Genomic DNA, 17255 nt, shown 5'->3' on the forward strand with positions numbered 1-17255 from the left:
CTGCTGTGGAAAGACGTCGCCTCCGAGATGTAGAGAAGAGAAACACACATTTCTTTTCACGCATTAGCCAATCACAGTGGTCATACAAAATAAATAAAATAAAATAAAAAAAATCTGTAAATTTACCGGTCGCACATGCGCGAGTAGATGGAAAATTTACTCGCACTTTAATCGCAGTCTGGAGCCCTGAACGAGACACTTTCATTTTCATTTCCAAACTCCAGAGTCTGAGCAGCAGCAGAGTTATGATTCATTATCTCCATCGTAAACACACACACACAGACTTTAAATCAGTTGATGCTGCTGTCACTCACTCACACACACACACACACACACAGACGTGGACTCACTCTTCCAGCTCCAGAGCTTCGTGTGCTGCAGAGATTCGAGCCTGTGGGTTCCTCTCCCTCCACGCCTTCTGCATGACTGGACCGCAACACAAACACACAAACACGTTAAACAACAACAACAACATTAATACACACACTTGTAAACAGTTTGACTGCTGTGTGTGTGTGTGTGTGTGTGTGTGTGTGTGTGTGTGTGTGTGTGTGTTTCCTCACTGGCGTCGGCCGGCCGCAGGTGATCAGAGTCGCAGGTGAAGAAGGTCTGATGATCCTGCGCCGACAGGTTCATGTCGTAGTAGGTGAGAGGCTCTCGACCCGTTACCCACGTATATCTGACAGAGAGGAGGAGGAGGAGGAGGAGGAGAGGAGGAAGAGGAGGAGGAGGAGGAGGAGGAGGAGGAGGAGAAGAGGAGGAGGAGAAGACATGTTGATTATAACAAACGTGACAATAAGAGATTAACAAAATTAAGAAGCAAAGGACAATGCTCGACTCTGATAGAGAGAGAGACGGGATAATTGCTACGAGGGAGAGAGAGATGAGTGGAGGACGGGAGGAAGAGGAAGAAGAGGAGGAGAGAGGAGGGCGACACTTCAAAGAGAGGATGAAAGAAGAACGACAGGAAGTTAAAAGAAAGAAAGAAAGACGCCGACACGTTTCCTCCCTCGTCTGTTGTGTTCACACTCAGAGATTCAATGAAAAGGTGAGTGTTTAACAAACGGAGGAAGTGAGAGGAAGAAAAGAAAGAAAGAGATGACGCAGCAGCGGAGTGAAGGGGAAGTGATGATGAAAACAAACAGAGAGAGAGGAGGAGAAAAAACAGAGAGAAAGAGACGTCACTCACCGATTATACTCGGCTCCACGGAATAAATTCAGAGGATTCCTCCAAACTTTACATTCTGGAGAGAGAGAGAAGAGAGAGGGATGGAGAGAGAGAGAGACTGGTGATGAGCATCAGGGACAAACACTCGGCTTCTTCCTCACTTCCCTTCAAACACTTCGACACTTCTTCCTGTCGTCTCCCTGCAGAGACGCCGTCACCATGACGACCAGAGGAAAAAGACCCCGAGAGGACGAAAAAACACAAGAGTTTCTACTGAAACTGTGAGAAAACAGTCGCTCACAGGAGGAGGAGGAGAGAGGAGTGAGGAAGAAGAAGGAGGAGGGAGAGGGAGGTGGAGGGAGGAGGAGGAAGAGGAGGAAAATGAGGAGGACAAGGAGGAGGAAGGAGAGGAAGAGGAGAATGAGGAGGAAGGAGGAGAAAAAGGATGAAGAGGAGGAGGAGGGAGAGGAAGAAGGAGGGAGAGGAAGAAGAGGAGGGAGAAGAAGGAAGAGAAGGAGGAGGAGGAGGAGGAGGGAGAGGAAGAGGAAGGAGGAAGAGGAGGATGAGGAAGGAGGAGGAGGAAGAGGAAGAGAAAGGAGGAGGAAGAGGAAGGAGGAAGAAGGAGGAGGGAGAGGTAGAGGAGGAGGAGGATGAGGAGGGGGAGAGGAAGAGGAGGAGGGAGAAGAAGGAAGAGAAGGAGGAGGAGGAAGGAGGAGAAAAGGAGGGAGAGGAAGAGGAGGAGGGAGAAGAAGGAAGAGAAGGAGGAGGAGGAGGAGGAGGAGGAAGAGGAGGAGGTGGAGGGAGGAGGAAGAAGGAGGAGGGAGAGGTAGAGGAGGAGGAGGAAGGAGGATGAGGAGGAAGGAGAGGAAGAGGAGAATGAGGAGGAAGGAGGAGGAGGGAGAGGAGGAAGGAAGAAGAAGGAGGAGAGAGGTGGAGAAGGAGAGAGAGGAAGAGGAGGATAAGGAAGGAGGAAGAGGAGGAGGAGGGAGAGGAAGAGGAGGAAGAAGGAGGAGGAGGAGGGAGAGGAAGAGGTGGAGGGAGGTGGAGAAGGAGAAAGGAGAGGGAGGATGAGGAGGACGAAGGAGGAGAAAAAGGGGGATGGGAAGAGGAGGCGGAAGGAGGAGGAGGAGGAGGATGACGATGAGGAGAAAGGAGGAGGAAGAGAAAGGAGGAGGAAGGAGGAGAAAAAGAGGGAGGGGAGGAGGAGAAGAAGGAGGAGGAGGGAGAGGAGGAAGAGGAGGAGGAATTTATCATGAGGAAAACTACATCCCATAATAGTAAACAGTGTGATGTCATACTGGGATGGATGTAGTCAGCTGTGGGTTGGGAAAAACACTTTTAAAACTTTTTATATAGTGTAACTTATTTATTCTAAATAAAGTTAAACTATTTTGTATTTCTGGGTGTTTTAATCAGACAGCATTGTGGGTAATGTAGGAGAACTTCATCACCAGCTTGTTAGTTTATAGTGATGTGGACTTGATGCATTAGTTTTATTCTGATTAATAAATCAATAATCAACAACTCTTCATCTAATACAGTGAATAAATCCTGTTTAATTCAGAGTTTGTTTGGCCGAAAACAAAAAGCAGGAGGCATCACGTCTCTAATTAAACCTTTTTGTTGCCAAACTGATGAAGCTGTTTTCTGAGATTATTGTTGTCTTGACCCCTCGGGGCCACCGTACTCTTTGGCTCTGTAATGATCGGTGAAGCCAAAACTGAAGCTGCTCTGTTTCTGTTTCTGTTTCTCCTGGAGCTGCAGCCTCAGAGAGGATTATGGGATCTGACTCGTGGCTAATAATGAGGTCAGTGATTGGAAAAGACTTATCTGATAACGATCTGACGCTAAGTAAAAGCAGCTTTAATGGTCGTAGTGACAGAAGAACTCATTACCACGACTTAAAACACTTTATATCAATGCTACGGTCAATAAACCAGAGTTTAAATGAACATCGACATGTTTTTGAGTTATTATTTTGACTTTAGTTACAATAATATGATCAGATATTGACAGATTATCACAGATATGTTTAGTTTTAGTTCTATAGTGAGACCAAGATGTTATAAATCTGAACTTAACGATTCAATAAGTGTCATTAAAAACCCTCATAATGAACCCTCCATGTTATTTTCTGAATTTAACTTAATCATGTGTCAATTATACAAACATCAGAGGAAAACTGAAGCTAAAATCCATACAAAACAAACACTGGGCGCCGGCTTTAAACTTTATCTTTTCATATTTTTTACATTTAAATTCAACATCGTTTACATTTTTGCAGTAATTTCTCAGTAATTTATAACAGGAAAAGAAAAACAGACTCTTTTATCGAGGATGTAAATCACATCATAATGAGAAATGAGTCTTTAAATGAGCTGATTTTATACTAAATTTATACGATCAATAATTTGATTGACAGGGTATTTGCTATAAACTGATTTACATCATTTTTGGGATGTGAAACGACTAATAAAAAGCTTCACCTGCAGCTCTACTGGATCAATACTCACATTCAGAAGCTGAATTTCAGCTTTAAAGATAAAAACCTTTAAACAATCAATGATCTAACTGATTGATCCGTGAGCTGTGGAGGAAGCAGGATTGATTGATTGATCGATCGGTGTGTGATCTTACCAGAGACACTTTGCCGGTTGGAGTCGGCCTCCCCGTTACTGGTGTTGGAGTTGGTGGGGGAGCTGCTGTCCACTCCGCCCAGCAGGGGGCGCAGGTGGCTCACAGACACCTGCTCTATGAAGGACGTCCCATACTTCCTGAAATACCACCACTCAAAGATCTGAAGAAGATAGAGGAAGAAGAGAGGAGAGTTAGTTCAGCACATAAAAACAAACACAAACTATGTAAAATGTTTAAATAAAAGACTTTTGCACCAGTTTTACACTTTCTATGATCTGAACTGAACTTTTTATTATTATATTTTTATTTATTCTTATTCTATTCTGTTCTTATTCAGTTTTATTTCAGTAATAATATTGTGTTTATCTATGTATATCTCACTTTGTGTTGATTTCTCTTACTGGAAAGAAAAATTTCCCTCCGGGCATCAATAAAGTAATCTTGAATCTGAATCTGAACAGTTTAATTTTACAGTTTCCTTGTTTTTGTTTCTGTTTCTCTTTTTTTTAACGTTATCTGTAGAAACACCTTGCAACTTTGTTTATTAAAAGCTGCTGTTTAATTAAGTCCATCATTATAAATCAGCCTTTGCTCTTATTAACGTTTTTAACCATCGTGGACTGAAGCGTCTCTGTGTTTTTATCAAAGAGCTTCACACAGTGAGGAGTTGGTTTCAGCATCTCAGCCTCATGCAATGTTTTTTTGTCAAATTAAAAAGTTGTACATCCTGGTTTAAAACAGAAAAACTGACTAATAAAAAATACAAATATCAATAATAATCAAAAACACAGAGCAGGATAGAAAACCAGAAGAACCAGAACCACGACTGCACTGAGAAGCAGAGCTGAACTACTGCTGCTGCTGTGAGGTCAGGCAGGGAAATTAACTTTATGATCAATAAAAACATTCAAGTATCGTTGCTTGATATTATTTATTCAGAAAAAAAGGCAATATCAAACACTATAATTAAAAAAAAATGGTTAAAAATAATATGATTCAGAAATATGACCTGGTGTAAATAAAACCACACGTAAAGGTATATACACATACAGGTGCATAAGAGTCTGCGCATGTATGTATGTGTGAAAATGTATGTTTGTATTGGTTTATACACAGATATTGGTGTTTATGTATTTATGTGTATATGTGCGCATGTGATGGTAAATTTACATGTGTGTGTATACTGCATGTAGCATGTCAACACTTCATACCTAGAGATTTACTAAGATGATGAGTAGCTGGCTGGGCTGCAGCCGTTAATTCAACTTATTTTATGCCACTTTTTGTTGTAGACGTTGTTTGTTGATGTTTTTCGTCTTCTTTGCTTGGATGTATATCATCTAGTTTATGAATTAATTCTTTGTAACAAGGGATAGACAATATACTGTAAGTTTGCTTCTTTCCTCCCCCTTTCATTCAAGAGTTACAGTATTTTTATGAGTTTTATTTTTTTTGTTTTTATGCTCGATAAATGAATGAAATAAATAAATAAATGAACTAAACTAAACTAAACTGGTTAAGACAGATGTTGTCGAGCCTACCACTGGAAAGAATCACTTACATACTGAAGGCCAAACAACACATATTTGAATGTATATGGAGGCCCTTTATTGAATATGTCAAGGACTCAGACATAACAGACAATCAAATCAATGACTAATAGCTGTGGATATAGCAGTTTCCAAGATTGTGATTATTATTATCATCTTTAATTTTTTATTATTGTCCTTTTTCCTTTTTCTTTTTTCTTTCAGATACCCGTAGTTTTTCATTGTATCATTTGATAGGACTTCACTAAGTGGTGTAAATCATCTGCTTAAATAACATGAGAAGCATATTGTTCTGTGTTCTATGTGATTATTTGTTTTATGTTGTGTTTTGAACATAATAAGGCAGCTAACATATGCCGTATGACATGTTGCAGGAATGTCAAAGACTGTATTTCCCTTTGCTTATGCTGCTTAAAATTCAAATAAAGATATTGTGGAGTGAAAAAAAAAAAAAAAAAACTAAACTAAACTTGTTTACAAATGTGTGACACTGACAACAACCACTCAGCTTCCAGGTTTCTCAATCGTCTCACATGAGCTCCGAGCAGCGACAGCCCAGAGAGACAGAGAGAGAGAGATAATTAAGACAGAGTCTATTTTAAACCACAGAGCGACCACAGCAGAGCTTTAAAGGAGATAAAATAAAATAAAATACCTGTGTGTGTGTGTGAGTGAGTGAGTGGGAGCAGATCTGGGAACAGTTTTAATTGTGACGTCTCGTCCTGTCACGTCTTTGTTGTGAGTCTGTTTATATTTAGTGTCCACGTCAGCAGCAGCACAGTGTGTTAGTGTTGTATTTATAAACGCTACAGTCACTACAGTGAAGTGAAGACTCCCACTCATCTGTCTCTCATCTGCTCTGTCGTTACCAAGTGACTGATCTGGGATGTTTGGACCCGATACAGAAACATCATCTTTCTTTTCTTTTTTTTTTTTTTTTACTGTGATTCCTCAAATACGGTTCAAACTGTTGTTGATTAATATGAATAATCACAGGTTTCTGTCGGTCCTATTTTGTTTGTGTGTAACCGGGGAAACCACATGTTTCACCTGGGCGTAGAAAAAACAAGAGAGAGAGTGGACGATGAGTGAAAAAGAGAAAGAGAGAGAGAAAAAGGGAAAGAGAGAGAAAGAAAGAAAGAAAGAAAGAAAGAGAGAGAGAGAAAAGAAGAAAGAAAGAGAGGATGAAAGAGAGAGGAAAAAGAAAGAGAGGGAGCGAGAGAGAAAGAAAGAAAGAAAGAAAGAAAGAAAGAAAGAAAGAAAAAGAGAGAGAGGGAGTGAGAGAGAAAGAAAGAAAGAGAACGAGAAAAAAGAGGGAGCGAGAGAGAAAGAAAGAGAGAGGGAGGGGGAGAGAGAGAAAAAGAGAAAGAAAGAAAGAAAGAAAGAAAGAGAACGAGAAAAAAGAGGGAGCGAGAGAGAAAGAAAGAGAGACAAGAAGAGAGAGAGGGAGGGAGAGAGAGAGAAAAAGAGAAAGAAAGAAAGAAAGAAAGAAAGAAAGAAAGAAAGAAAGAGAACGAGAAAAAAGAGTGAGCGAGAGAGAAAGAAAGAAAAAAGAGAGGGAGGGGGAGAGAGGGAGGGGGAGAGAGAGAAAGAAAGGAAGAAAGAGAACAAGAAAAAAGAGGGAGCGAGAGAGAAAGAAAGAGAGACAAGCAGAGAGAGAGGGAGGGAGGGAGAGAGAAAAAGAGAAAGAAAGAAAGAAAGAGAGAACGAGAAAAAAGAGGGAGCGAGAGAGAAAGAAAGAGGGAGGGGGCGAGAGGGAGGGGGAGAGAGAGAAAAAGAGAGAGAAAGAAAGGAAGAAAGAGAACAAGAAAAAAGAGGGAGCAAGAGAGAAAGAAAGAGAGACAAGAAGAGAGAGAGGGAGGGAGGGAGAGAGAAAAAGAGAAAGAAAGAAAGAAAGAAAGAAAGAAAGAAAGGACCAGAGCTCAGGTCAGAGCTGGTTTTTCCTTCATGTCACATTTTCATCAGCGACCAGCTACAGTAACCACGGTAACCACGGGAAGCCGACTTGCATGTGGCTGTGGAGAAACAGGACGACCTGCTGCTAGGATACTGGTGGTATCCAGTCTGATATCGACTCAATTTATTGATCGATTATCAGGGCGGAGCGAGTGCACAACAACACATCCGCTCAGAAATACATTAAACTTAGTGCATTTTATATATTTCTCACTCTTTAATCAAAAGTTTAACGTGTCGATCATTTAATGTAATAATGAAAATAATAATAAAAGACAATATATGAACTATTTCAAATGTCCTTGTTAATTTAAGCCATCACTGGTGGTTGTGGGATGTTTACTTCTGGAGTTATAAAGGAAAATAACAATATAATACAGGCGAAAATAGGTCAAATTCCTGTTTGGATGGGTTTTGGACACCAAATATTCATCCCCCTAAATTAAATTTTCAAATGGCATTTTACTTATGTAACTAGTGTTCCTAAAAGCCATCAAGTGTGTGATTGGACCCAATAGGTTATCTGTTGGAAAAAAAAAAATCTCACTAAAATCTTGCAGTGTGCATTTTAGCCAAATTGGACAATTTCGGACAGGTTTTGCACACTGGACATCGCCAAGGGACACTCTTTGGAAAAACTCTATAGTGCCTCAGTAGTTTTACATATCAACCTAAAATTTGGTACATATGTGGACAGGGAGCGTATGAACCATATATGTAAAATTCAACCTGTTTTATAATTAGGATTTTGAAATATCACCTTTTCACCAAAAATTTCAAACTCGTTTTTTTTTTTTCCAAAAAATAAAATTATTTTCAGAAGCTCAATTTTTTATGGAATGACTCAATTCAATATTTTATAGATATAGATGTAAAGGGACAAAGGTTGTCTTTCATTTAAGCCATAAACCATAGTTGTGGGATTAGTACTTCTGTAGTTATAAAGCTTTAATTGCAGTGAAACAACAGAAAAAACAGGCGGAAATTGCCAAAAATGGCCTCTGCATGAAGAGGTGAAAACCTTTAACGATAGAGGATAAAAAGCCAGGGTCTTACCAATATGAGTCCAGATATGAGGGAGGAGGTTCCCGTCAGAGCCACGTAGAACTTGGGCGTCAGGGTGTTGAGAAACATGCTTACTGCGGAGACAGAGAGAGGAGGACAGACGGGTTAGACACCAGAGGACAGGAGGAGGAGAAGGAGAAGACGACACTCGTTGGGTCTTTACACCACAAGGTTCAAGTGGCACAAAGCTGAGTTTTTCCTCTCAAGTGACACAGATCGGATCTGAACGTCTAAACTGGAAAAAACGCATGATATCAGATATTGTCAGATCGGATTCATGCCCTGTCATATGTGAAATAAATAGGATACAAATCAGATGTCCGCCGATACGTCTGCAGCCTAAACAGACTGATGGAAAGTCACAGGAGTTATTTCACTGTTTCATTTTCCTGGCGTCTTTTTTTTTTCCCCTCCCCTTTTCTAGTTTTCATATCATTCAGATTTCACGTTCGCCTACCGGCAAAAACTGAAACGAGCCGATTAGAAATCAAGAGAGGAAAAACAATGAGAACAATGTACACAAATTTCCTTCCAAACTTCCTTTATAATTATTATGTAAATATAACGTGACCTAATAAATCTCCTGTCTTTAAAAAAGCTTCACTATACTAGTTTATTTCCTCTTCAGCTTCAGGTTGTTTCACGCAGGCAGAGCAGGTGTAAATACAGATATCAGACATGAGCCACTTCTGATACAACATGTAAACAGACAGTCAGAAAAATAGTTGGGCATCAAGTCCTGTAGAGACAGACTCAGCGAGGGACAAAACACCAAACAGACTCATTCTCATCAAAAAGCACACACAGATACACAGCGTTAAGCGTTTCCCAGAGTTCCCTGCTGCTCAGATGTGAAATGACACAAAAACACCAGTCAGAGGCAGGGTGCATTGTGGGTACAGAAAGCAGCAGATAACCAAGGAGGAAAGTGACAGACTTCACAAACAACATGCACGACCTCAGCATGAAAGAAAAGAAAGAAAACAGCTGATAGGATCTGAAGATGGAGACACTGATGTAGCTTCGTTAGCTCGGACGGACGGCTGGTGGTGGTTTGATTTCAACCCGATGAGTTCGACAAACGGACGTGAGTCGACGGAAACAAGACGAGGCCACAGATCTTCATCTCCACCACAGAGACGGAGCTGAGTTTGGTCTGGTTTAATATCTGTAGTTAAAACACTCAGACCTGTTTCTTTGGGACTCGGGGTGTAAATTAAAAGACATTTTGTTCCCTAAAGGTCACAAGACACCACTAGTTGGTTCTTCTCGTCCTTTATGGAAACTGTTTCAGAAAGAAAACTGTGGAATAAGTTTCCTCTCCATGTCAGGTTGCCCTCTCTCTGTCTGTTTCACATCTTAAAACTCACTTTTCCTCCTTCTAACCCAGATCGAGAGTTTTACATTTTTACTCTTGAGGTTGTGTCGTCTTTAATTTATTCAAAGGAATCACTTGAAAATATTTTTCATTTCTGTCTTTAGGTCACTTTAAATCTTTAATAACATCACACTTAACTACCAGATGTTCCTATTTTACCTGATATCTACACCCTTATTTTAGGATTTCAATTATTAAAGCTTTTTTCCTACTATTTTTTGATGGTTTTTGTGGTTTTTCATGCTCTATTTCTTGACACTTTTTTGATCTCAATGTGTTTGTGATTCCTTATATTGATTATGCAAGTTCAATGTAATGTTGTTTCTTGTGTCTAGGACCTTCTGAGTTTTCCTTTTCCCAGCTAAACTGCAAATGTGTCTCTACTTCAATGTGTTAAAATAGAGAATAAATGAATAAATGAGTAAATGAATGAATCGATTGATGAATTAAAAACAATCTGCACATGAATCCATCATGAAAACAGCCAAAACCGAAGCCGTGGATGTTTTAAAAAAAAAGATAATTTCCATCCCGAAGGCCACGACAGCAAAGTCAATTTATTTCCAAGAGCCAGGTATTAGAATATCGGACCCTGTCGACCGGAAAACGACAACCCAGGAAAACGAACCGCGTCCCTGTTACTACTCGGCTCCACAGCTGAGATCCATGTTGGTGCTGTACGATCTGCAGATGTCTGGTTGCTGCAGGAGGGAGGACGAGTGTGACTGTCTGAGCCATCTGCTTTCAATTAGACCGAGGAGGAAGAAAAATAAATAAATAAATAAAAAACACTAATTACACAAGTGACAGATGATATTTAGAGCTTTGTCGCCGTTTCACTCGTCATCGTAGAAACATGTAACCAAGACGCAGACGTGTTTTTATGTTTTTACAGGCTGCAGGTTTGTTTTTCTGATGAATGAAGTAAAGGCCCCGGCTGTGTTGAGCTGGATGAAGGAGAGGTGGAGCCTCGTTAGCCACCGTTTAGACACATTAAATCATAATTGATCATTTCAAACGAAACTGGAGAGTTGAGGAGTGTGGAGGCGATTTCTGGGTCAGAAATGTTCATTAATGTGTTTCGACAGTGGCTGGATCTGTGTCACAAACACATTATTGATTGTAATTTAACATTAATGATGCTAAAAAAAAACTTTTAGATCACTACCTGCACCTGATAATGATAGATGGGTATAAAACCTGAGAGGAAATATATGTCTGCACCAATTTAAAGATGAAGATGAAATCAAAGGAAGCAGATCTATAAGAAAATGTTAAAAAATAATACTTTTTTTCAGCATATAGAGAAGAGGAAGTAGGAGGTGGTGAGTATAAATGGTAATATGGTGCAGTATGGCTCTATATTATATAGTTTTCTAAGGGAATTATAGAGAACTCAATTTACTTTGGAAGAGAAGATAATAGGGGTAGGACTGGATAAGAATGTGTTTCATCCTACTCACTTTTTGAACAATTGTTCATTGTTATTGTGCATGTTTTTATTATAGTTATTATAATGTTCAAAATAAACATTCATTCATTCATAATTTCATTCTTTTTTGACTCATTTGGTAGATCTAGACAACAGTCAGTGGTAATATAGTGCATACATTAGTTACATGCCTGCATCTATTTATCTGATTAAAAGTCTGAATTTTGTTGATACTACGCTACGGTGGCCTGGAGAGCTCAACAACACTGGATTATTTTATAAAACACATGAAAAAACACAAATTAATTGATTTAACAACACATGAGCTCATACAGAAACACAATGAAAAGGGAAGTGTTTCTGGGGACACAGTAAAGGTTTGAACGTGAGCTGAGTTTGTTTGGTTTATTAACGTCAAGATCACGTGTTATTGTAAATATGCGATGTTATTAGCCTTTAACCTGGTTCGTCACTTGTTTTCTGTCCCCTAGAAACACTTGTGTTGTGTTGTGTTGTTGTGTTCTGACTCTGCTGCCTGTCTTTTTGTGTTTTTTTTCTTTGCGTACATGTGTTTTCTTAAGCTGCAGCAGTATTTTGATCCCTCAGGGCCACCGTATTGCAAAATGTTGTTTGTGCCACAGCGACGAATAAAAAATATGTAACTGGCAGTGAGAGTTTCTTCTGCACCAAATAAAGAAAAGAAAAGCGACACCGTTGTATTGTCTGACCTGTCTTGGTGAGTTAGCAACACCGACTAGACCGTGTGTGTGTGTCTGTGTGTGTGCGCGTGTGACCAGAACTAAGAAAAAACCCCAACATGTACGACGTCTTTAAAGATAAAGTGGGACAGACCACTAATGTTTGGTCACCGGCCAAAATGCACCATTATTTCTGCTGCCTGTTAGAGGTGACCCCCCCTCCCCAACCACACACACACACACACACACACACACACACACACACACACACACACACACACACACAGACACTGACACACACTAACACACACACTCTCCTCCTCCTGCATTTTGGAAAGATTCTGCAAACTCTGCATTTGGCTGTTGGTGTTGGCTTGTCATGTTAATTACCTCCTCAAGAGTCACATAGAAAGAGAGAGAGAGAGAGAGAGGATGGGGAGGGAGGCTGGGTGGTGGGACAAAGACCCCACTCAGATGAACCTCACACACACACACACGCACATACACACACGTGCATTAACCAAGTGCAGCTGGACGACCATTCAGTGCTGTGAAGTGGAGGCTCTCGTCTTGAGCAGAAAAGACTCTTTCACGTCGGCCTGTGGTGAAACGGGTCTAACAGCTGCTGTCAGCCTGCAGCCGCCCAGAGGAGAGGAGAGGAGAGGAGAGGAGACCCCGATGTCTGCCTGGCAACAGAGACGCTCATCTTTGTATGTCGAGACACTACACTTCACTACAGACACTACACTACCATTATCAGTCAGTCCATTCACAATACAGAACAATACAGCAGGGCGGACATCATCATCCACAGGACAGGAGACAATAAGAGGCAGATAACAAGCTCCATTAAAATCTAAAGGTAGATGCTTGTGTTAAAGCTCCTTCACAATAAAGGTAGACGTTTGTGTTAAAGCTCCTTCACAATAAAGGTAGACGTTTGTGTTAAAGCTCCTTCAAAATAAAGGTAGATGTTTGTATTAAAGCTCCATAGAGTATAAAGGTAGACGTTTGTGTTAAAGCTCCTTCAAAATAAAGCTAGACGTTTGTGTTAAAGCTCCTTCACAATAAAAGTAGACATTTGTGTTAAAGCTCCATACAGTATAAAGGTAGATGTTTGTATTAAAGCTCCATACGGTATAAAGGTAGATGTTTGTATTAAAGCTCCATACAGTATAAAGGTAGATGTTTGTGTTAAAGCTCCATACAGTATAAAGGTAGACGTTTGTGTTAAAGCTCCTTCACAATAAAGGTAGATGTTTGTGTTAAAGCTCCTTCAAAATAAAGCTAGACGTTTGTGTTAAAGCTCCTTCACAATAAAAGTAGACATTTGTGTTAAAGCTCCATACAGTATAAAGGTAGATGTTTGTGTTAAAGCTCCATACAGTATAAAGGTAGACGTTTGTGTTAAAGCTCCTTCACAATAAAGGTAGACGTTTGTGTTAAAGCTCCATACAGTATAAAGGTAGATGTTTGTGTTAAAGCTCCATACAGTATAAAGGTAGATGTCCATGTGTAGTGTGATGATAAAGCAGCTCTAGGTTCTATATTAATACTGTGAAAGTATCAAAGCCTCAGTCCACAGAGAAATGCACACAGCCTGTATTCAGAAACTGAGCCTTAAAACCAGCCGTCAGGACTTCCTGTCACTTTGTGATGTCACAACAAAGCAGTCACCCAAAGAAAGCCCCGCCCCCTCACCACCACCTAGACCCACAGTCATCCAACAACTTGCAGGATTTGATTTCTCTGAGTGTTTTATTCTGAAATCTGCTCTATTTTTTTTATTTGATCACTAAAAAAAAACAGGCAACCAATCAGAAGAGAGACTCAGAGCCTCCTCCTCTCTTCTGATTGGCTGACACCGACCTGTTGTTACTAGAGCTCCAGAGAGAGGACATGGAAAACTACTACTACCGAGGTGGTGGTTTTTGGTTCTTAAAACCACAAATCAAATATCTTCAAAACTTCAAATTAAAACACAAAAGAAACAGTTTATTATTGTAACCACTATACACCAACACACACATTACACACCACACACACACACACACACACACAGACTGGCTGCTGTGACAGATGCTGGCTGCTGCTCACTGTCTTGCTCAAAGGTCACCAGAGGTAGTTAGACCCAGACGGGCTCAGCGAGCAGCCACATCAGTCAGGACCGACCACAGCAGCCCAACCAGAATGAGTCACATCCCAACTCCGACTCGTGCTACTAAACCGTTTTTAGTAAATTAGCCTTTCATGTTGTTTTTTCTTTTTGTAGTAAATGCACGTAGATGTATGTGTGTGTGTGTGTCTGTGCATGAAATGAATGTGATCGTATGTTTGAATGTGTGTGTCTGTAGTTTGTTTATGATTCTGGTCAGGCCGGTGGTCTGTCAGCCGTCCCCCCGTCCCCCCCCTCCTTTTCCTTTCCTCTGTAAAAGGTCACGTCTCCCGTCGTCTCTGGTGACATTTCAGTCCCGAGTCTGTCTGTTGGAATTTGTCTCTTCAATTCATCGCCTCGTCCTCCCATCATGCTCTCTGGCTGCTGCCTCCACTGCAAAGGACGGGACTGGTAGCAGCCACATAAAACAGGTGGAGCTTTAATACAAACATCTACCTTTATTTTGGAGGAGCTTTAATACAAACATCTACCTTTATTTTGAAGGAACTTTAGTACAAACGTCTACCTTTATTTTGAAGGAGCTTTAATACAAACATGTACCTTTATTTTGAAGGAACTTAAGTACAAACGTCTACCTTTATTTTGAAGGAACTTTAGTACAAATGCCTACCTTTATTTTGAAGGAACTTAAAGCAGAAGTAAGTGATATATTTGTGTTAATATAAGTCTTAAATAGTTATATCTTCCGACAGCAATCACTTACATAGAGTGTTTGGACTGAAACACGGGTCTGTCAGTCACTCTGCTCTGCTCTGAGCCGAGGAGAAAACATTTATCGTATCCTACAGTTTTTATCCAATGAGGAGAGAGAACGGCATGCAGGGCTGTGTGTGCAGCCAAGGGATGCGCCTGAATGTGGCGACGTAGGGACGAGGACTGTTATGGTGCGTTCAAGGAAACTCGTATTTTTCCGACCGTGAAGTCGTACCAGTTCGATCTGGTACGAGTTCACGGGTCAGAAGTTACGAGTGGCCGTTATAGTGACTTTCACCGGTAAAACAGGTCGGAAAAACACAAGTGGGTTGCCTGGAACGCTACAAAGTCGTAAGTTGTGACTTGAAGCTGTAATTTACGATTTCAAAAGCCTGCCGGGAACGCAGCATTAGCGAAAACGACCGGACCACTTACTTCTGCTTTAAGTACAAACATCTACCTTTATTTTAAAGGAGCTTTAACACAAACGTCTACCTTTATACTATATGGCGCCTTTAAATTTCATGTTAGCACAACTTAACACACTCTCCTCAAACTTCTCACAAGGAGACAGAACGAGAGCGTCCGCCAAGGACAAAGTGAGAAAACTCAAAAGTTTTCATTTAAAAAATCTGGAAATCTATTTTGAGCATCAGTATAGAAAATATTTCCAACAACAGATGCTGAGTCAAACTTGTATTTTTTTTGTACACAAACAAATCCAACGAGAAGAAACTAACTGTCGAGTCGACCAAGCAAAACCAGTGAAAAAGTCGTCGCTGCTCAACAAACATCCCATCATTATTAAATCCGGCTCCCATCAGCCCAGAACCAGGAGCTTCCTCCACAGGAAGTGTTGCCTAAAATTTACTAAATGCACGACTTGGAAGCGAGCGATGGCATCAGAGCCCACTTCTAATCTTTAATTTCATTTTGGACTCTTCCTCCTCCAACAATTCGAGCACCATCTAAATCAACACTTGGCAGCCAGACGCGGGGAAACTGACTAAGACAGACATTCAAAAAAAAAAAAAAGAAAAAGATGGCTGCCAAGAGAAGAGAGAGAGGATTATGTTCAGTTGTCTCTGCTTTAAAACGTTTGTATTCGAAAATTTATCCTGAATTTGTAAGAAGTGTTTCTTCTGAGAGATATTTACCAGTGACTTCACCTCTGCTGGCTGCAACAACCAACGTCCTTGTGTTTTTCATCAATTTATCAATTTGTGTTGGTTCAATGTTGAGTTTAAAGAAACAGCAGCTTAACGCAGACGTTTGTTTAACGTTTTCTGTTTTGTTTGTGGTTTTTCAATCTCTGTGATGCCTACAAAATTAAATGAAATGGACAAATCATGCTCAGTGGAGCTTCAGCGTTATCATCACTTTACATTTTAAGCAGCAGCAACAAGAGAGACGAAGATACAAGAGGAGGAGGTGGGGGGTGAGTTTCAGTTCTTACTTTTGCTGGCTGATAAAAAAAACACACAGAAACTAAGACGGCGCTGCTGCTGCTGCTACAAGAAGAAAACCATCCGTCATGCAACCTTTTTATTTTTAATCATTTTTCTCAACCGCAGAGATTCAAAAAAAGAAAGAAAAACTAACAAAAAAAAAACAACACAAACATATGGGACATGAAGAGAAAGACGGACGCCGCTGTGAGTAAACACAGATATCAGCTGCTGCAGCTAGTGTGTCCCTCACACACCGAGACACACACGTATACTACACACACACACACACACACACGTATACTACACACACACACACACACACACACGGAGCCTGCAGGGCCTTCACCCACGCGCTGAGCAAACCGTCCACTTCATGAATATCAATACAAACGTACAGGGCCACCTGCTGTAACACAATACAAAGGCCATTTGCAAAAAGGAGAAAAAAAAAGAAGGAGATGAGAGACTCAGCTCACTGACGTTAACTCACCCTCCATCCCCTCAGACATCCACCACCTCCACCACCTCCACCACCTCCTCCTCCTGCTCCTCCTCCACCTCCTCCTCCTCCTCTCCAACAGAAACCTCTCACAGATCTTTGTCCTCTTAAACGTCTCCGTCCACACAGCTGGACCAGCAGCAGCAGCAGCAGCAGCAGCTCCTCACTCTTTCATACAACACATTTACTAGAGGTTGTGGTTGTGGTGGTGGTGGTGGTGAAAGAAGAGGGGGGTGGGAGGAGGGGGCGGGGCTTGTTTCAATTGCTCTTTGTCCTGATTGGCTGCTGACTGTGAGTGACAGCAGGTCGGTCGCTCCCTCCAGTAACCCAGCAGAACAGAATAAATACAAGGAGGAGGAGGAGGAGGAGGAGGAGGAGGAGGAGGAGGAGTCCAGCCAATCAATATCATGGGTTTTAATGAAGGAAGGGAAGGGGGGGGGGGGGGGTGTTCCTTTGCCTCCTATTGCTGAGGTTACCATGACAACCCTGTAAATGACCCAACAGGAGGATGGATGGATGGATGGATGGATGACGAGGGCAGCAGCAGCAGCA

General features: G+C 41.1%; 1 protein-coding gene across 9 annotated transcripts in view; it reads right to left on the minus strand.

The window, feature by feature from the left end:
* The window catches only part of LOC146986375 (suppressor of tumorigenicity 7 protein homolog), a 72659-nt gene that overhangs the window by 18593 nt on the left and 36811 nt on the right, over positions 1-17255 (minus strand). For all 9 annotated transcript variants that reach the window (XM_085780164.1, XM_085780163.1, XM_085780161.1 and 6 more), the window contains 5 exons: positions 8368-8450; positions 3806-3965; positions 1190-1244; positions 564-679; positions 351-426 (listed from right to left, as the gene is read on the minus strand). In XM_085780164.1, the coding sequence (XP_085636290.1) occupies positions 351-426; positions 564-679; positions 1190-1244; positions 3806-3965; positions 8368-8445 (485 nt within the window). In that variant the 5' untranslated portion in view covers positions 8446-8450. The remainder of the gene's footprint in view (positions 1-350; positions 427-563; positions 680-1189; positions 1245-3805; positions 3966-8367; positions 8451-17255) is intronic.

This window comes from Trachurus japonicus, chromosome 6 (genome assembly GCF_045865225.1).
Source record: "Trachurus japonicus isolate A0001 chromosome 6, Traja_1.0".
Classification (NCBI taxonomy): Eukaryota; Metazoa; Chordata; class Actinopteri; order Carangiformes; family Carangidae; genus Trachurus; species Trachurus japonicus.